At 33.8% G+C, this 20,572-nt stretch overlaps 3 protein-coding genes across 15 annotated transcripts in view; 2 read left to right on the top strand and 1 right to left on the bottom strand.

Moving 5' to 3' along the window:
• The first annotated feature begins 1,269 nt into the window (after positions 1–1,269).
• On the top strand, positions 1,270–8,882 carry Rop (Syntaxin-binding protein Rop). 4 transcript variants are annotated; one of them, XM_071772432.1, is made up of 12 exons: positions 1,369–1,411; positions 1,904–2,017; positions 3,527–3,823; positions 4,464–4,567; positions 5,642–5,790; positions 5,914–6,129; positions 6,217–6,315; positions 6,397–6,604; positions 6,686–6,934; positions 7,031–7,218; positions 7,302–7,456; positions 7,567–8,882. In XM_071772432.1, the coding sequence occupies exons 1-12, from the start codon at positions 1,384–1,386 to the stop codon at positions 7,626–7,628; spliced, it is 1,869 nt and encodes a 622-aa protein (XP_071628533.1). In that variant the 5' UTR covers positions 1,369–1,383; the 3' UTR covers positions 7,629–8,882. The 4 variants fall into 4 exon arrangements, with proteins under 4 accessions (XP_071628535.1, XP_071628534.1, XP_071628533.1 ...); XM_071772431.1 differs by lacking the exon at positions 4,464–4,567 and adding an exon at positions 4,895–4,998; XM_071772434.1 differs by lacking the exon at positions 1,904–2,017 and having other exon boundaries at positions 1,270–1,411.
• Positions 8,883–9,033: 151 nt separating this feature from the next.
• Positions 9,034–11,332, top strand: Ass (argininosuccinate synthase). The gene is made up of 8 exons (XM_071772436.1): positions 9,034–9,295; positions 9,368–9,436; positions 9,598–9,843; positions 10,061–10,206; positions 10,295–10,559; positions 10,632–10,770; positions 10,883–10,984; positions 11,112–11,332. Exons 1-8 carry the CDS (start codon positions 9,188–9,190, stop codon positions 11,273–11,275), a joined length of 1,239 nt encoding a protein of 412 aa, XP_071628537.1. The 5' UTR covers positions 9,034–9,187; the 3' UTR covers positions 11,276–11,332.
• A 253-nt stretch (positions 11,333–11,585) lies between these two features.
• LOC139809487 (homeotic protein female sterile) overlaps positions 11,586–20,572 on the bottom strand; it is a 33,426-nt gene continuing 24,439 nt past the window's right edge. For 8 of the 10 annotated variants that reach the window (XM_071772405.1, XM_071772402.1, XM_071772397.1 and 5 more), the window contains 5 exons: positions 19,869–20,477; positions 17,887–18,032; positions 16,995–17,147; positions 16,598–16,903; positions 11,586–16,028 (listed from right to left, as the gene is read on the bottom strand). In XM_071772405.1, the coding sequence (XP_071628506.1) occupies positions 15,963–16,028; positions 16,598–16,903; positions 16,995–17,147; positions 17,887–18,032; positions 19,869–20,477 (1,280 nt within the window). In that variant the 3' untranslated portion in view covers positions 11,586–15,962. The remainder of the gene's footprint in view (positions 16,029–16,597; positions 16,904–16,994; positions 17,148–17,886; positions 18,033–19,868; positions 20,478–20,572) is intronic. The other 2 variants (XM_071772399.1, XM_071772398.1) reach the window with 2 other exon arrangements.

The raw sequence follows: 20,572 nt of genomic DNA on the forward strand, positions 1-20,572 counted from the left end.
AGGAAATGTTTTGATTCTGACGTAATTCCTGACATAAACATAAAAAGTGTGTTGGGTGGCTGATTTAAAAGCGGTAACTTAACTTTTCCGTTTGGACAACACATTCCAGATGCTTGAGTTTTAAACTTTCATTATGGGATTGATAGTTATGGGGTTGAGGGCCGGGGGAGGTTTTTAGCCGTGCATGAATATATTCAAGTCCGGCATAACCCTGGGGACCGGCCTTATAGGGTATGCGTAAGCATTTTCCTTCTTCAACGAAAAAAAAACAGGATTTTAAAATTTGCAAAAGTTCCGTAGAAGAATTAACTAACCGATAGAACAAAATGGAAATAATAAATATCCACAATTAGTAGAAATCATTTTAGTAAAAACATTAATTATTTAATTGATTTTTGCTTGATAAGCTATTGCCTGATAAAGGAATTTTTTTCGATTAAGGATATTGAAATACAAATAAAGTCGTTTGAAGAAAAACAACTCCCGGGCGAAGCCCGGGTAACCAGCTAGTATATTATAAAGATACTGTAAATTTGGGAGCTTTCCAGCAAGCGACACAAGTTGACACAAGCATCGTTCTATCTTTCTTTTTTGGTAATGAGCAACAAAGATAAAACGATACTTGTGTCAAGTTGTGTCGCTTGCTGGAAAGCTCCCTATATAAGATTGACTTATATTTATTTTATTTTATTTATTGACCAGCAAAAAAAATTATTTACAAACAGTATTACAGTATATATTACAACTGCTACGATCGCAAATAAAAACCTATAGAGGCAAATAAATTGCCTGTACATAGGACTGGTGTACTTAAAAACTAAAAAAGAATAAAAATATAACAAGAAAAAAATAAACAATTCAAAACACAAAAAAAAAGAAACAAAAATAATCACACACTATAGTGTGTTTTGCTCGTGCGTTTATCACAGTATTGCAGTTACCCATAATCCACTTAGAAATACTTTTTTTTACAGCTCTATTAGAAACTTTTAGACATTTTAGATCAATTGGCAACAGATTAAATAACTTCAAAAAAGTTATAAAACTACTTTTGAAATTTATTGTTCTGTACATCATAGGTAGCAAATAGATCTTTTTTCCTTGTAATGCTAGTGGAAGATTCAAAATTTAATTGATGATAATTATATTTATGATAATATATTTGAAGATTTTTCATAGAACATTCATAGAAATGATTAGTGCTATCTGGAAATACACGAAGCGGAGGCTGCGGAGGCGCGGCCGTATCGCGCAGGTGCCGATCGAAGTGGACCTTCGGCCAACTTCGCGTGATACTCGTGAGATTATCACTGCGCACAACATCGCGCCGCGCGCCGCTCGCGTCGCCATCTGGCGAACGAGCCGACCAGTCAGTCCTGCAAAATGGCGCTCAAGGCACAAGTCGGTCAAAGTGAGTAGCGTAAAAAAAGCGTTAATTTCGTACGTCATTAGAATCTATTTGTAAACATCGTTGCGCGACATCGTCAGGCGACTCGCGCGACGTCTCGATCGCGTCGATCTCGCGCCTGCCGATCTCGCGGTCACGTTGAGAGATCAATCTCGATTGGGCGTACGCGCCTCCTCCCCCGATGATTTCATCGGCGACGGCTGGGCGACGGAGAAATGTCAAACGTTGCTACGCCGAGCGCAGCGGGAGCATGCTCGGCGAAAAATATCTCCGATCTCTGTCGCGTCTCGCGAGAATTCGGTACACCTCGCAATCGGTAAACCATCGACATCGACTAATTCGAGCCTCGATGACACGAGTACGAAGGATGCACCTTCGACGACGTCAATCGTCGCGTGTCGATTATCGCGCCTAAACACGAAAATCATTCCCGCCTACGATATCGAGAAAGCCTTTTATCAGTATTATCATTGATTCTCAGTTGCTGGTTTGCAGGTTTTAACTCCCGGCATTGCCAGGATACGATCGACGAATATCGAGGGATAACCGTGGAAAATATGGAAAACACTTTCGTGGGAATCTTCGCGAATATTTTTGCAACGATTATTCGTAGGCGCGCATGATTAATCTCGTCGATGGAAGATTTGGAGAAAAAAAAGCTCAGTTACATTTGCCTTATCGTACTCATCTTACTAAAAATCCGCACGCGAAATATTCATTCGGCAATAAGCGCTGCCTGATGTTTTCGATCGCAGTTCTACGGCGCAGCTTCCTCGAAATAACTGTTGCTTTTTCAGAACACTCTTCAGAGCACTTTTCAGACCGTATCGATTTCAAGATATTTTGCCGAAGAAGCGTAAATGAAACTGGATGTCCATTTTTATTCGCTATTGCGTTTCTAAACGTATTGGCATTTGCAAAACAAATATACAAATCAATGTACCATATAACATTATTTTATGTTATATCTATATTTAATTTTTGAAAACGTGAAAATATTAAATTAAATTATTATTTTATAATTTATATTGTCGATATATATCGCAGACTTCCGTAAAACAAACTTACTTGATAGACGCAATATCTACAGCTGCTACAGCGCTTACTTATATTTTTTATTTGTCTATTATTTACACAATTATTTCAGAAAATAACTAATTCTTATCTTATTTTCGTGCAGACCTCGTTTGTTTTTTAAATAAAATGATCCGACGAAAGTTTTTTTTCCATCGTTAACAACGTCGAAGACCGCGAAGTTTGCTGTTCTGAACTATATATGGATTAAGGAAGATTTTTTTGCGCGTCTCGTACACCTATAAATAGCCGATTGTTTCACTTGAGAGAATATAAAAAAACGGGGCTTGCCACTTCGTTGATACGTGCCTGTACACAGTGACGTCATCTGTAAAGACGATCAATATACGTGTTGGAACGTCAAAGGACTTCCTAGCCCGTCACAGCATTGTTAATTATCAATCATCGCGCTGTCAATGACTCGTATGAAGTTAATGGCGCTTGGTCATTGTCGTTAGCATTACGATTAATTTCCCCTGATTTCTGATTTTTTTTCCTAACGATTTCTTGAATAAAATGATGTTAAAAGAAAATTACAAGTTCATTTTTGATTTGCAATCTGATTATATTATTTTAATTAAAAAATCTTACTTGAAAACTAGCAAGTCGATAGCTGCTATATTTATCTTTATGAAGATATTTTTTTCTTTTAAATATCTATTTATTCGATTTACAAACGGAACACGCAATATGTATTCCGTGCGAGAGGAATATATAATTACCAAACTATTGATTTCTCTTCTATTATAATGTAGTATGATATCACACACACACACACACACACTTTTACATGTAGTTACAGTAAAGAAATACATCTTATAATTTTCTGTTAGAGAAAAATACAGCTTATAAAATTCACTAATTCAAATTTTATATTCTAAATACCGCGGGATGTAAAATTAATAGTCGTTTCAATTACTTAGTTCTTGCATTGTTGCTCAAGATGAAGTTATTATCCTACCTTCGGATAGAAAGAATACAGTATATAAGCTCACATTTCTCTAAGAATTGATCATTTGAGTAATTAATTCTCTCACGTCGCAGAGATTATGAACGAGGTGATCAAGCAAAAGAAGAAGTCAACAGGGTCAACAGAATGGCGGATCTTGGTGGTGGATCAGCTCGCCATGAGAATGGTGTCTGCCTGCTGCAAGATGCACGATATCAGCGCTCAGGGTATCACTCTGGTAGAGGATATCAATAAGAAGCGCGAACCTCTGCCGACGATGGAGGCCATTTACCTCATCACGCCTTGTAATTCGTCGGTGCAGAAATTGATCGAAGATTTCAGTAACCCGACAAGAACCACTTACAAAGTCGCCCACGTGTACTTCACGGAAGGTACATATTTGTCACAATTGATTCTCTATTCTCGTTTTAAGGATATCTCCCTTTTCCAACGACGAATCCAAACTATCCAATATTTCGTAGAATATCTATCGAAGTAAAATACAAAAATAACTGAAAGAAATGTAGATGTTTTTTTAGAAGTAATTCTTAATGAATATAGAATTATTGATCGCAATTTTACAATTTACAGTATGCGCAAATTACTTCAATATAACTCAATATGAAATTAAATTAATATTTACTCAAATCTAAATATAACGAAAGATATTTTAGCTATTGCCAATATTAATTTGTTAAATCATTTTTAATATTTAACTCTCACTATATTTTAAATATATATTAAGTAATGATGTTATCAAGCATCTTAAATATTTTGCTAAAGTTATTCGACATTCATCGAATTAAATCCCTATTCATCCTACTCACCCACAGCAGGTTTCCATGCGAATGTAACCATCAAAATACAGCGTAACGATGCGGGTCTATTGATTCTATCATTAAATATAAGTTAAAAAATTCTGATGTTTTGAGAAGAACAATCGTACAAGATTAGTCGGTTTGATTTTTTTTTTTTTTTTTTTTTTTTTTTTAATTTCTCGTGGTTCGACATACTCAGTATATCTCTTTGCAGCATGCCCTGACGACTTGTTCAAAGAATTGTGTCACTCGCTGGTATCTAAGCACATAAAGACACTAAAAGAGATCAACATCGCTTTCATACCATACGAAGAGCAGGTAAAGCAACGAACATTATGAAAAGAAAAATGTTTAATCGTTTCGTCCTTCGTGGTGATGGTGATGGGCATATACACACACATACATAGAGAAAGAGAGACACGTATACACATTGTAAAACAATTGTTTATTCACGCGTTCTACGTTCACTTCTCGGCCTCACGTAAATTTAGTCGCACGGATCAACCGGATGTCAATCGGGACACAATATTAATACAACGTTATCCTCTCATCCAATCTATCCAGTTCATCCTGAGCCTTTCACATGACTTATGAACAAGCACATACTAATAATCAGAATGCATTCATGCTTGCAATTGATGCCAGTATGCCAGGAGGAGCTGTTCAATGAAATCTGCAAGTCTCTTGCCGCTAAAAAGATTAAAACCCTCAAAGAGATCAACATCGCATTCCTGCCGTACGAATGTCAGGTGACGATTAAGCAGACGAAATTAATAGACGCTAGTTGTAGCTCTAGAGCGCGAAATTTGTTTTCAGTCTTTGAGCATTCATGAGTTTAAGAGATTTCTCTTCTTTTTTCCGGATTATCAGTTAATTTTAGATTGCAAAAGACCAGGCGATAAACTTCTTGTTGAGGAAAGTCTTCTTCACATCATTTTTCCTTTCGACAAAAAAATATCTATGTGTTGTACATGCTTGTAATGTGATCACTAATCGAATTATCCACATAGCCCATTATTTTCGAAGTTATCAACTTTTCGACTTCCAAGCGGGGCGAATCATTCGCCTCAGAAATGATTTTTTTAGAATAATTTTGCTAGACAATTTTGATAATGTTTGTGGATTTTTATTATTCATTTTTAAGCTATAAGCTTTTATTTGAGATAAATAAATACATAATATATATACAATTTTCAAGAAGATATAATAATTTATTTACTCGGTACGAGTCATTCGCCCCACTTGAGAGCTTATGTCTAGAAAATCAGCATGGAAGTCGAAAAGTTAATTAGCATGCTTATTTATTTTGCTTCAAGTATAAAATTTTGCAATAAAATTCGCATTTTTTATTGTGATGAGAATATCCCAAAACTAAATCTGCCGTCTTCTTAGGTCTTCTCGTTGGACTCACGTGAAACTTTCGCTTGCTTTTACAACCCCTCCTTCTTTAATTTGAGATCAGCTAATATGGAGCGTATTGCCGAACAAATCGCGACACTCTGTGCCACTCTTGGAGAATATCCATCAGTTAGATATCGCAGGTAATTTCGATCTTTAAATGCGACTTAAAAATATTAATAACTTGTTACTTCTCTCCTTGTTGATTTAAGAATATAATTACATAATTATTGATAACATTAAATAAATATTAATATGTATTGTAGTGACTTTGATCGCAATGTTGAACTCGCTCAAATGGTGCAGCAGAAGCTAGACGCATACAAAGCTGATGAACCAACAATGGGAGAAGGACCTGAGAAAGCACGTTCTCAATTATTGATTCTAGATAGAGGATTTGATTGCGTCTCACCTCTGTTACATGAACTTACACTGCAAGCCATGGCATATGACTTGCTGGACATTGATAATGATGTCTACAAGTAAGTAAAGTCATTATAAATTTAAAATGACTTTATTGCAAATAAAAATTTAAAGCAAGACTTAAATGCCATATTAATATTAAACAGGTTTGAGGCAACAGCAGGTCAGGAAAAAGAAGTATTGTTGGATGAAAATGATGATTTATGGGTAGAACTCAGGCATCAACATATTGCCGTAGTATCTCAGTACGTATAAATATTCTCAAATTTTCTAAAAGATTAATAACCATAAAAAGAATATTGTAACAATAAAACGTTATTTTTCAGGAACGTGACTAAAAATTTGAAAAAGTTTACAGAATCAAAAAGAATGCCGCAAGGTGATAAGCAGAGTATGCGAGACTTGTCGCAGATGATCAAAAAGATGCCGCAATATCAAAAAGAACTGAGCAAATATGCCACACATTTACAATTAGCCGAAGATTGCATGAAACGCTATCAAGGAAATGTAGATAAGCTTTGTAAAGTGGAGCAAGTATGTAATATTGTAATCAATACCCATAATCCAGTTAGTAAAGATATTTTTTTAGTTACAAGTATTTCGGCCGTGTTTTAGGACTTAGCCATGGGTACCGATGCAGAAGGTGAACGTATCAAAGATCATATGAGGAATATCACACCGATTTTACTTGATCAGACTGTGAATCATTTGGATAAATTACGTATCATAGCTTTATACGTTATCAGCAAAAACGGTATCACCGATGAGAATCTTAACCGTTTGGTTCATCATGCCCAAATATCTGTTGATGATAAACAGACTATCGTCAATATAGCAAATCTCGGGATCAATGTTGTTGTAGATGTAAGTTAAAAAATTGCAAATTGTACTTCATATTGGGTTTTTTAATAACGTTTTAAACGGTGATTAAATTCTGTTATTTGCAATGCCATTTTACAGAGCAATCGCAAAAAATTATATACCGTACCACGTAAAGAAAGAATTACGGAGCAAACCTACCAAATGAGCCGTTGGACTCCAGTTATTAAGGACGTTATGGAGGATTCCATCGAGGATAAACTTGAAACCAAACATTTTCCATTCCTTGCCGGACGTGCAGCCAGTTCAGGATATCATGCACCAACCAGGTATATAGTAATAATATTTTTCTCTTTGTCTAAATCTTTTGTTGTGTTATTTGGTTTCTGAAAATATTTATGTAAACTTGCAGCGCACGATATGGCCACTGGCACAAAGACAAAGGTCAACAGACCATCAAAAACGTTCCTCGTTTGATCGTTTTTATAGTTGGTGGAGTGTGCTACTCTGAAATACGATGTGCATACGAAGTAACGAACGCATTAAAAAATTGGGAAGTCATAATTGGTAAGAATTTTTTATATCCAACTTTCATTCAAATATGGAAAAATAATTTTTTGTCAAAATACGATTGAAAATCTATTCACTGATTATGAAATATTTACGTATTATTGTAGGTTCATCCCATATAATTACACCGAAGTCATTCCTAAACGACTTGAGTAAACTACACGTCTAAACGATCGTTTATCTATAACAGAAGAGATAACATTCCTGAATTTCTAATTTGCCATTAGCTTCAATTCCATCAGTAATACCAGCTATGAAGCCATAAATGATCTCGAGTATGAAATTAAAGTATTTAACTAAATAACAAACACAGAGTCAATTTTTTAAACGAGGGTGCCTCATTCCGGAAATATCAAGCAAGTCCCGTTGTCAGTTGAATAACAATGAAAGTATTCGTGTATTAATTGAGCACGAAGAGTCTTGATCAGACCGAGTTATCAAGTGCCTGCGCGAATACATAATCATCAAAGATCGTATGAGACACTTTGGTAGTACTGATATAGATCGCACGAAGCTGTATAATGGTATCGAGCCTTTAGCGAAGCTCTAGAGATATATTCGTGATCGTTATTCTTTATCGGTAATAAAAAGGAATTTGTGAAGATCTATGTGCGTCATAGAGAAGAATCGTGATATTTCTGTATATTTCTCGGTGTTAATAATATTTTATCTTTCCCTCGTGTTCAAGTTAACATCTTAAATGTAGATTGTTTTCGTTCGTCGAGCATACTTTTACTGCTTCTAAAAAAAATTCTATTATAATAGAAATGTCAAATCTAAATGTCATGTATTTCGCTTTATTCCTTTCAACTGTATCATCGATGTAAGAACGATACAGTTATTTATTCAATATTATTATTACTTAAATCTACTAATTAATGGTATTGAATGTAAAATAAAATCGTTAGATGTATACAGCCCGAGAATATAATTGTTCTTCCTTTGTTAACTTATTTATCTGTACTTTTAGCGTTTTACACACTCTCTTGTACACTTCAGTTAACCGATTGCCAATTCAGATGCTACATTTAATGTAATTCATATAAGTATGTATTATGTAATATTCACGATATACAATGTTCAGCTCTCTCTTTGACAAATTCGATTAGTGACTAGTTTTGTGTTGAATATAATACAGATATAAATATAATATACCAATATGTATGTATGTACGTATCGCAAGATTATCGCAACCGCCTCGCGATTGTGATAAATAAGCGCTTTCTCTCAACCAGAAGCTTGCGGTGATGAATAATAACGATAAAAATTAATTATTAATGTGATGTCAATAAATGTTGCGATCTACTAGTGGAGAGATTATTACAAAGTTAAACGATATTTATAAAGTATATCCTGTTACATATATGTATGTAGATTATAGTCTGAGCAGTGTTCTACTTATAAAGGCCTATGATGCGCTCTACTCTTGAGTCTCCTTTTAATTATCACTACACCACCACATCTACGCCAATTAAACACAAATTATAATAGAATATAATAAATATAATAGAAAAAAATCTGCTTAGATGTGAAAATTTATTTAAAAATATCTTGATACGCTGATTACAGCTTGAGTTTCCGAAGGTTATCAGTAATCCGAGGTCAACAAAACTAACTCCATTTAAAGCCGAAACGCAGCGGACTTTAGTAAATACTGTTACCAGCTGTCCTCTTCTTTCCATTAATTTAACGTTTTCTAATTTCTGTTGAAAAACGGAGCTGTGAAAAATGTCAGAGTCGAAAGGAAAAGTAATTCTAGCGTATAGCGGTGGTTTGGATACCTCTTGCATATTGTTGTGGTTAAAAGAAAAGGGATATCAAGTCATCGCTTATGTGGTAAGAAATTTTGTAATAACTATGTAAATTCTTTCTGCAGCAAGTAGACATAAGAATTTGTGATTTGTTTAGGCGAACATCGGGCAAAAGGAGGATTTCGATGCAATTAGAGACAAGGCGCTCAAAGTTGGTGCCGCCAAGGTAAAAATTATCTTTTTGCCTAACATTTTATAATATAAAATTATATAAAGATATTAGAAATATCCTTACGCAATAAATTTCATATTTATAACGAAACAAACAAATTCCGGCCTCTCATTGAAAAATTTGTATAATATATAATAAATTCGATTATTTACAAGGTCGTGATAGACGATGTTAGAGAAGTATTCGTAACTTCTTACGTATGGCCTGCTGTGGCTTGTGGCTTGTTGTATGAGGGAAGATATCTTCTGGGCACTGCCACAGCACGACCATGTATCAGCCAGGGTTTAATAAAAGTCGCAAAGGCTGAAGGTGCCAATGTCATCGCGCACGGGGCAACTGGAAAAGGGAATGATCAAGTTCGCTTTGAGTTGAGCTGCTACAGCCTGTATCCTGGAATCACGGTACTCATCAATTATTTTACAAGAAATAGAAGAAAATATAAGAAATATCGAAGGAGCCGAAAGCATGACCGAAAGATAAAAATAAGAGAAATTTACTTTTTAGATTCTTGATTCTCGCGGAAACGTACTCTTGTTTTACAAGCACAAAAATGTAGTCAATCGTATTAGAACATGACAGTTATATCAGAAGCTAGTTATGACATAAAAGATTATCAAGATTTTAGCTCCGTGGAGAGAAGTCGAATTTTACACGAAGTTCCAAGGAAGACCGGACTTGATAAAGTACGCGCGACAAAATGGAATTCCGATCTCAGCAACGCCGAAGGAACCGTGGAGCACTGACGCTAATCTCGTACACATTAGGTATAATATGGGCGTATTAATTCTTGTTATAGAGAGCATGAAAAGAATATTAAGATGGTGTAAGTAATCGCATATTCCTAATTTGTAGTTACGAATCAGGGATATTAGAGAATCCTGCCGTTCCAGCGCCGAAAGGGCTCTATAAAATGACCGTTGATCCAACCGATTCCGCCTTGGAAGCGGAAGAAATCGAAATTACTTTTAAAACTGGACACCCGATTAACGTGAAGAGTTTAAAAGATGGGAAAATGTTCAACGTTCCTCTTGCAATAATCGAGTATCTCAATGAGGTTGGTGGTGCGCACGGTATCGGGCGGATAGACATTGTGGAAAATCGTTACATCGGAGTGAAGGTATATTTCTTATGAAATGAACTGTACGAGCGCATAAAATTAATTGTGACACTATTTGTCCAAACATTTCAGTCTCGAGGCATTTACGAGTCGCCGGGCGTCAACATTTTGAAGATCGCGCATCGAGACCTCGAAGTATTCATCTTGGATCGCGAGGTTCTGAGGGTCAAATCGTATCTGACGGACAAGATGTCGGATTACGTTTATAACGGTAGTCAGATACGCGAAAGCGCAATATATATATAACTATAAGATAAAATATAAAAACTGTGAAAGTATCTCTAAACAAAGTGGATTAAATTAATGAAATAAATGCTTTGCAGGTTTTTGGTTTTCGCCGGAATGCGACTTCGTACGCGAATGCATCCAGCATTCGCAAAGATATGTAAACGGCACAGTGAGACTGCAGCTGTATAAGGGAAAGGGTTGGTAGATTTGCGTGAAATTTAATAGAACCACAAAATTTATCGTTGGACAGTGTCATATACTTAGCATAAACATGACTATTTTTTATGTCTATGGTTATTAAAGGGATATCGTTTCCTCTTATAGCTATGGCGATCGCCAGATCGAGCGAGGTCTCGTTGTACAACCAGACTCTCGTTTCCATGGACGTGCAAGGTGATTTCGAGCCGACGGACGCCACTGGATTTATCCGCACGCAGGCTCTGAGACTGAAGGAGTTTCATCGCTTCAATAAACAATACAATGTTTGAATCAAGATTTTATTGCGAGTTTTATAAGTTTCATTCAATAAAAGACGCATGCAGTTAGCTCGATGCTACTTATTTATTTGCCTTAAACGTCTATGCGTGTTCTCCAGACATAATTCGATATTTCGTAACGACTGAACGGTTTCTGAAAGGTTTGCAAGGTATCGCAGCAAGAAGAGTAATCGTGTGAGAAAACGTAATTAACTCTAGACAAAATCCATTTCTAGAAATCCGATCGCTTTGCGGATTTCGCGCATGCAACGGCAATAATAGGAAGGAGGTGGAGGTTTCGCAATAAAACACTACCACTACATCGTTTTTTTTTCATTTTAGTTATTAATTAAACCTTAAAATTACCTTAGCATATACTCGTGAAGATTATAATATAATGTACCATACCTTTTAAATATATATTAATAGTATAATACACAGTGCGTAATCTTTTTTTGCATCTGTACTATTTTCGGCATAGCAAAACTTAGGGAAAAGAAACTACTGCCAAATACGAAATAGCGATTTTCTGTACAGATATCTTATAATCGCGTTCTGTTTCGCATATTTTTCCGTTTTACATATATGTATTATGTAACATGCAAAATATTACAAACTAGGAAAGGTAATTCCTCATGCATATACAATGAATAACCTGTAGTAATAACTCTTGTATTCACATCTGCACGTTAATGTTAGTTCAAATATCATAATAAACCTGTTATTTTCCTTTATTTCTGATGATTAATAACAGGACAGGTAATCTATATATATTGTAGATTGATGTTGTTAAATAAGTAGAGAAATATGTATATGTGTATATATATATATATATATATATATATTTTTTTTTTTATATATGTGTATGTATGTATATGTATATAATCGATCAAAGTTGCAAATAACATGCACTCTTTATCGTAAAAAAATTGAGTAAAAAATTGATTTTTTGTGCAGTATCAATTATGTTAATAATTGATAATATCTTTAAATAGTTAATAAAAAGAAAACTAAGGTTGTCAAAAAACTTCGTATATCTCAAATTTTTTTATGTTTTACTAACAGATTATATTATACAAGATTGGAAAAATTGAAACTCACTGTAGCGCTTTACGATCATTTTTAATTCGATTTATTTATAAAAAATTATATTTAACATAAATACCAAAGTAAATTTACGAGCTAGCGTCGTCCATATAACGAAAGAAGGAAATGTAGGTACATGAACGCAATTAACGCTCAATTAACAATCGCTCTTTTTCTCACTCATTCTCTCTCTCTCACTCTCTTCCTCCCTTATTTAACAACATCAAGTGTCTCTTTTATTTCAGCCATTTATTTTCTCATTTCGTTATTATTTATGTACAACCAGTTTAAATGTTCGCTATCGTTAGTCGTAGTAAGTTTGCTAAAATTCGTGTTCTATTGGAGATGATGTGCGTTCGTGGAAACTTATATAAAAAATTACTTTTTGATACAGAGCTGAGTGATTTTGGTGTTACTTACGAAGTATGGGTGTATGTTGTTTATATCCTAACTTATGCTGAGATCCTAATTGGTTATACAATCTATCCATCGGCTTTCTTATAAATCTTATCACATACATAAACATTTGTATTATTAGTACTTAATATTATATTTTATACATAAGATATTTTGTATTCCGAATGCTGCCAATTTCACCTTGTATATACAATTACAAACTACATATTGTACAATCCTAATATCTATTACACACATGCTCTTCTTCTCTTTCACATACTCTTATTCTCCCTCCTAATTATCCCTTCCTTCCTACCATGTACTTATATTCCAAATCTTTTTGTTTCTTTTTCGGTTATTACACATTGCCATGTAACTCACTATGTTCACTCATGCCGTCCGCACATATAAACCCTAAATATGTAACAACGAAAAAAGAAACAAAAAGAAACAAAAATATTTAATAACATCCATCATTTTTATAGGACATTATATCGAAATAATAGTAAAATGGTAATGTATTGGCAAAAACCTCATGCAATTTATCAATTAAGTCATTAAATTGAACGTTTATGCTGTTAGCATCAAACTCGATAAGAATTAGTATAATTCTTTAACATACTTTAATCGCTTCTGCTAATAATTTACATTACCATTTTACTACCTTAAAAGTTATCGTGTGACGTTATAATATTCGTCAAATCAAACCGTTAATAGTTCCATTCGAATGGAAATTTTTTTTCGCATGTAGACAATCGAAGTCTACGAAATGAAAAAAATATCCAAATCATTTCCGATTGTTAAAGAATTTCTTTTTTTGTTTTTTTTGCGAACCAAGCATGTAATGCTAGATGCTTGCCACTTCGCATAAAAAGAACACAATCGATATATTTATTAATTTTTATGCACCACTAAATCGTTAATTTTGCAAACTGTCCTATCTTCGTAAGTTTACACATCAACAGTAACATGCCGATGACTAAATCATTGTACATACTAAACCGCGCAAATATTACTATCGCAGCGTGTAAATAGTATATTTTAAGAATAAGATCATAAATCTTTCTTAATTTTGATTAGATAGAAACTGCGAATAGGCGCTCGTATTGGGCCCGAAGACGCGATAAAAACGAAAGATTACAGAAATATTCTAATATTGCTAGATATTGATACTCGATGATCAATGAGAGCAAAATCGTTACAGATATGAAAGAACAAACAACACCCAAAAATGAATAGCATGTCTCTGTCCAAAGATCGCTTTCATTTTTCTGACGAGCTCCCTTTGTTGATCTCCAACAGACGAAATAATGACAATAGAATTGCGAAGGACGGCATGAACATTCGAAGTGGCTTTTCTATCGACAAGTATAATATTCTCCTATTTTCTTTTCAATTTTTTTATCTACGTTATTTCAAAACTTGATCTTTAATAGAGAGCTCGAGGAATTATGACACCTGCCGGAGAAGAAATTTTGAATTTATCAAGATTTTTTAATTTGATATTATATATATTCTTCTCCGTTCAATTAATCCCGACCAATTAATCATCGTATTCCTTATTTTATAAAAATCATGATTTTATTAAAAACTCCCAAGTTTTAGACACTTGGATCAATCATTTTGGATCATTCATCCGATAAACTGCACCACCATAACGATTGCTCATCGCCGACGAAGTACCGACATATTTACAACAAATAAACACTATACAAGTTTATAGTTCTTAAAAAAATAAAATTGCAATTAAATGAATAATTTAATATAGTATGTTTGGCATATTAGTAATGCCGTTAAGATTGTGTAATCTACATACTTTTAAGAAATTAATTAAATTAATAATCACATTTAATGAAAAGTTGCTTTAATCAACACTTTTTGTACTTTTTTGGCCAATTAATTTCTTTCTTTTTTTTTTACTTTTTAGTTAGGATTCACTTGATTCGCGTATCTTGTTCGGGCGGCTTAGTTATTAATTAAGTAAGCCATGCCCGAAGTTTTCAACGTATAACTTTTGTTTACTCGCTCATGATACGTCGAACTTAAAGAGATTTTAAGATATCTGAAGATTACACGCAAACGTTTCCCTAAAAAAATTTTTTTATATTTTAATAATTTTTCGATATATCGCGGAATACAATACCCTAATGATCGAATAAATATAAATTTTTTCCTAATAAACGCCACTCGTACGGCATCGCGATTTTCTTTCCCACGAGCCTAAAGTATACCAAGAATTAGGTACATAGTCTTGATCTAATAGTTGGTAGGATCGAAACTACTTCAATTCTAGAATCATCTTATCATTACTCGTAATAATTGACGACATTGTTCTAAAGTGAGTTAATGAATAGCTTTGAATCGACCAGTTGGCTCGCAATAGCTCTTGAATCAATCACAATAGATGTTAATATTCTGATCAATCAGCAGTTGATCAATTGAGGTCACAAATGGACAGCCATGATGATCGTTATTAAATTTACCAAGTTCTTGGATGTTCGTATTGTCTTACATTTTTCTATCATTATTCATATATACGCCTAGTTATCTTTGTGATCACAAATAGCGTATATGAATAATCGAGAAAGAAATTTGCAAGAGCATTATTAATAATAGTTAATAATTACATATATTGGCAGAAACTTTTCTACATAATCCTACCAACGATTAATGACTCAATGTGGAAAAATACAAAACTTAACTAAATGTACACGATTTTTACTTTTCCTCAAGCTGACACTCATATCTACTCGCACGCATTCGGTTATCACATGCAAACCTCTCTTCTTATTTGCATAATATATAGTTTTCAAATTTACATAAAGTACAAACTTATGAAAACCGGAAAAATGTAACACAATAGTCAGTGTAGCATTTTCGAAGTATCATATAAGTATTTATCTAATTACATAGTCGCACTTAAGTGTCTGTCGTTCTAGAGACAATAGTTTGTCTCAGTTTTAATGAACCGTTTGAATCTTCTGACGACTAAATGGGTTTTATGTTGGGAATGGCAATCCCAACTGCACCATTTTATGATAACTAGCACATGGCCTATGTCGTCATCGTTATTATTTATCTGATGTCATTGTCTATGTTATTTTTGTTTATTGATTGGCGTCGTATTTAAAGATTTCTACAACATCGTTCGACACCAAACATACGTCCGAGTTCTGCCAAGTTTTTGTGGATTTATTATAAACAGAATATAGTAACATTATAAAGATTCCTCAAACGCAGCCATCAAATCACTCTGCATGTTCATGTCAATTTGGCCAGCCATCTGAAAAGATAAATATAACCATTCTTCGCAAATCCCTTTACTATGGGGGCGTCGAAAGTAATTTGTTTTTTTTTCCATGTACTCTTACATAAATCTACTTGGAAAATCAAATTTGCTTCAAATTATATCGCAAGTTATAAATTAATCAAATTATAATAATTGATAATTAATAAAATTGACATTATATAAACTTTATTTTTTATTATATTTTAATTGTTTATTTTGATAATATATTGTCAGCTTTATGTAGCATATATGTATGTACTGCAACAATTAAGATGCTAAATAGTATATTATTAAGTCGAAAATTAACGATTATTAAATACTATGTATCACACACACAAGTTATATTCAGATCGTGCAATAAAAATACAATTTTTTAAATATACAATTAAATGTATGATTAAGAAGCTTTTTCACACGTTATAATTGTCGCACGAATTCCTAACGTTGTTTATTTTCATTTACTAATAATATTCTGTATTAGACTTTTCCTATTATTATTTATCGAAAAGTTACAACAAATTAAAATTTCATGAATACGAAATACGAAAATATCAAGTACTCACCGCTTCTCGTCGTCGGCGTTCTTGCTCCCGTAGCCTTAGACGTTCCCTTTCTGAGGCGGACTTGTCCTGACTGGACGAATGACTCGGACTACTGCTATCTGTGTCAGTAATGGCTTTTACTTCTTCCGCTCTTGTTGTGGTAGTCATGACATTGCCTTGTTGATCTCCAATATTTTTCCTAACTTTGTCCAGAGCATCTTCTTCTTCTCGTTCCCGTCTTCTTTCATTCTCCTGCCGCAATCTCTCTCGTTCCGCTTGTTCTTTCTGCTGTCTGCGCATCTCTTGTTGCTCCATTAGTGCTCTTTGCTGTTTTACGAATATTAATAAAGAAATATTATTATAATATAGCTGGATGTATTATATAACATAGAGAATTATTTTTGCAGAGTTAACTAACCCTATCCTGTTTTTCTTTAGCTTGTTTCTTGAATGCCTGGAATGAGTCTCGCGCTGCACTTTTCATACTACTTCCTGCAGCTGCCGATTGAGGACTCGAAGCTTGAGCCAGGGAAGACCATGATGATGCATTTTTTACGTTCTGCTCTACAGTCTGTAATCAAAAGTATGTCAAATTTTAACACAACCAAAATTATTTTACTTTCATGGTATATTTAAAATATATATACATATAAAGAAATATATACAACACATAAAAGATAATGTGTTAAAAAATTAATTTACACTCTTTGAATGTGTAGTTAGGTTTAAATTTGGGTGAAGACCGAGGATAGAGAAGTGATGAGAAAGAAAGCTCGTTTGATCTTCTAAAGCTCAACCCGATTTATTTAACACGCTATGTACGTTGCTCACACGTCCGTTCGTCTCGAAATCTGTCGGTTGAATCTCCGTCGTGTAGAGCTAGCTGCGCGAAATCGGTTCTGTATTCGGAACAATGTGACTTTGAAAAATCTTCTAAAAAATTTCAAACATTATCGAAAGGAACCTTCTCGCATTTAATAATCGATGTGGTCCACCGACTGATTATCCTATTTATAGCGTGACCATTCATGCATCGGTCGCTACCGATTACGATATGAATAGCATCGAGTCGCATAAAGAAATGTATTATAAAAATTAAGAGAAATAAAAGAAATTAAAGCGTTGACCGATTTATTGTTATTTACCCGATCAAGGTGTCTCTGTGCTAGTCAATCCGTATGTTTTGTATACAATGTTTGTATGAAAGTCTCGACGTATGCGTGTTCGAATGTGAGCGTGTACGTGGGAAATCTGACAATTAGCGTTGTGACGATGCAACCGTCATAAAATATTTAGGAAATGATTTGTACCTTATTTTTAAAGGCTGACGCAAAGTTTGCAGCGGGATTCTTCGAGTCAGGTGGGGTCATTTTCTTTTCAGGCATCAATTGAGTATTGGCATGATTACCCATCGATGGCATTCCTAGGGCGTTTATTTCTGTAAAAAAAGCTCCTGCTAGAGCAATAGTATTATATCTGGTTAGTAAGCGGTTAGAGTACAGCAGTTAGACACGTAGTTAAAGATGTATGTCGCTTATGTCAAAATAAAGGGATAAAGCTGAAATTTACAGAGATTGTGCACTTATATATCCCAAAAACCTGTGTTAAATTTGCGATCGATTGTCCGACCCGTTTCTGAGATATTTGCTTTAAAAGTTACAGAAATTGTATATATATATATATATATACTTCCCATGTAAATATCATAATATGTATCTCTGCTCATGTACGGTAAAAATGAATGAAATTTTTATGATACACTTCTATGACATCGAGAATTGCAATTATGGTTTTTTAAGATTTTCTGTTTATATATATTTTTTCAATTTTTTAATGATTTATTTAAACAATATCAAGTACAAAAATGGGACAAAATTGCAATTTTTACGCTTTTTTTGTTCCAATGATACCATGTTGTTTATGAATAATTTCTGAGATTAGCTCTACACTGTCTAATCAAGAAAACAAAATTATACTACATATAACTACAGCGACATACATCTTTAAGACACATATAAAGGGTCTATTTTCACGTATCCGTGACGTGTCAGTACCATATCAGTGATATCTGTGACGCATCAGTGATGATTATTCACATATATCCATACAATTTGGTCAGTTTGAATTAAGTGATTTTCGAGATAACTCAGCTTACGGACAATAAAATATTACATTAAGCGTAATTTCACCATAAAATTACGCAATAAACATGATATTCCATTTGCATCCAAATCTACAACTTACTGACCGCCGTAACGCGTACATAAAAAAGAAAATATATAATTTACAATGTCACTGTACGGATACTGAACTAAGATTGAACGATTGCGATACTGCACCGGACGTGAATACGTCCATCCAAAAACAAAGAAACGATATTTATCAGCACTGATACTGATGGAAAATGGAACTGAGCAGATACGGCACTAATACTTCATGGATATGTGTAAATAGACCTTAAAGCAGCATTGTTACTTCAAGCGTTAATAAAGACGACAAAAGAATAATTCTATATCCAGAATCCGAAAAACGACATAGGTAATGTTAATTGATAAAGATTAGATTGTAATAAAAGATTGAATGTATCAAGCAAAAAAATTATGTGAAATTATTAAGATAATTATTAAGTTGTTTTAGCATTAAACCAATTAAGGACGTTCTTTGGTCCTTATACTAGAGAACATCGATTTTCTTAGGATTTTCTTGAAACTGTGAATATACGTTAATTTAAGTGTGCTTTATGCGTGGTATAAATTTCAATACCTCTTCCGGGATAAAAATAAAGATACTGAGCCTCAAAGTTAAAAAAAAAAATTAAAATTTAATTTTTTTAGTTTTGGCATTTTTTCCTTATAGAACTCGACGAGAGGAGCAACTTTGGTCCTCTTGACCAACCTCGTATCTCTTACCGTTTGGCCTGGAAAACCTTTTTATTAGTAAAAGTATCTTGATTTTTTATCCCGGAAGAGGTACTGAAATTTATACCACGCATAAAGCACATCTAAATTAACGTATATTCACAGTTTCAAGAAAATCCTAAGAAAATCGATTTTCTCTAGTATAAGGACCGGAGAACGTCTTTAATATATACCATATATTATGTACACCTTCTTTTTTGTAAAATACATTTTTATTCTATTAATAGCTGTACTAATATATATTTTTTAATTATTTCTTGAGTTGCATGAGTAATAACTATAAATTTACTAGTATTAAAAAAATAAATAAGCACTTTAGAAAAAGCAAATTTAGAAAAAAGCATGCTACGAATATATAAATGTATTGCACGAACCATCCATAGGCTTTTGCGGTAGAGGTTGAGTAATTGCTATGGGCTTCTCTTCTTTCTTTATAGAAATCTGAGAAATTTGCATCGGCATAGATGTTATAGGAAGAGGATCAAATATCGAACTCATGCCTCCAACGTTTATTCCCATATTTAATCCTGGAATGCCGTTATTATTCAGCATATTGGGCGGTGAATTTCCGCGTTTTGTATTTGGAAACCCGTTGGAATGCTGCTGCGACATTGTAACGTTATGCGAATTCTGTATATTAGTCAACGGCGCAGTAGTATTAATCATATTTTCTAATTGATTGTGCATAGACATATGTGCCGCCAGTCCTTGCGGTAAATTCATATTTAAATTTGTCATGTTGATATTGCCCAAATTCAGATTAGAAGCCATACTCGTCGGCATCATATTCACAGGTTTTACGTCCGATAATAAATTGAGATTGGTGTTATTAGTATTATTCGTCGTATGAGACGTTTGGATAAATGAAGATTCTTTCTTGACACCGAGCGCTTGTTCTAAAGTAGATTGTGTTTGAATAAATGACGGCTCCTTCTTGATTGCAAGTGTTTGATCCAAGGAGGACTGTGTAGTAGGCACCGAAGCTGTATAAAATACATATATAATATGGTTACTTTGTACTTGCTTTTCATATAATAAAATATTATTTTAGGCGTTATTTTTTCGCATTTATAAACAA

Source organism: Temnothorax longispinosus, chromosome 3, assembly GCF_030848805.1.
Source record: "Temnothorax longispinosus isolate EJ_2023e chromosome 3, Tlon_JGU_v1, whole genome shotgun sequence".
Classification (NCBI taxonomy): domain Eukaryota; kingdom Metazoa; phylum Arthropoda; class Insecta; order Hymenoptera; family Formicidae; genus Temnothorax; species Temnothorax longispinosus.

Excerpts from the sequence above, each read along its gene's own strand:
- Ass (XM_071772436.1), top strand. The coding sequence starts at position 9,188 with ATGTCAGAGTCGAAAGGAAAAGTAATTCTAGCGTATAGCGGTGGTTTG. Across the intron at positions 10,207-10,294 it reads GCTAATCTCGTACACATTAG|TTACGAATCAGGGATATTAG; the intron begins GTATAATATGGG and ends CCTAATTTGTAG. Across the intron at positions 10,985-11,111 it reads GCAGCTGTATAAGGGAAAGG|CTATGGCGATCGCCAGATCG; the intron begins GTTGGTAGATTT and ends TTCCTCTTATAG.
- Rop (XM_071772432.1), top strand. The coding sequence starts at position 1,384 with ATGGCGCTCAAGGCACAAGTCGGTCAAA. Across the intron at positions 1,412-1,903 it reads CAAGGCACAAGTCGGTCAAA|GTTTTAACTCCCGGCATTGC; the intron begins GTGAGTAGCGTA and ends GCTGGTTTGCAG. Across the intron at positions 6,605-6,685 it reads AGCTTTGTAAAGTGGAGCAA|GACTTAGCCATGGGTACCGA; the intron begins GTATGTAATATT and ends GCCGTGTTTTAG.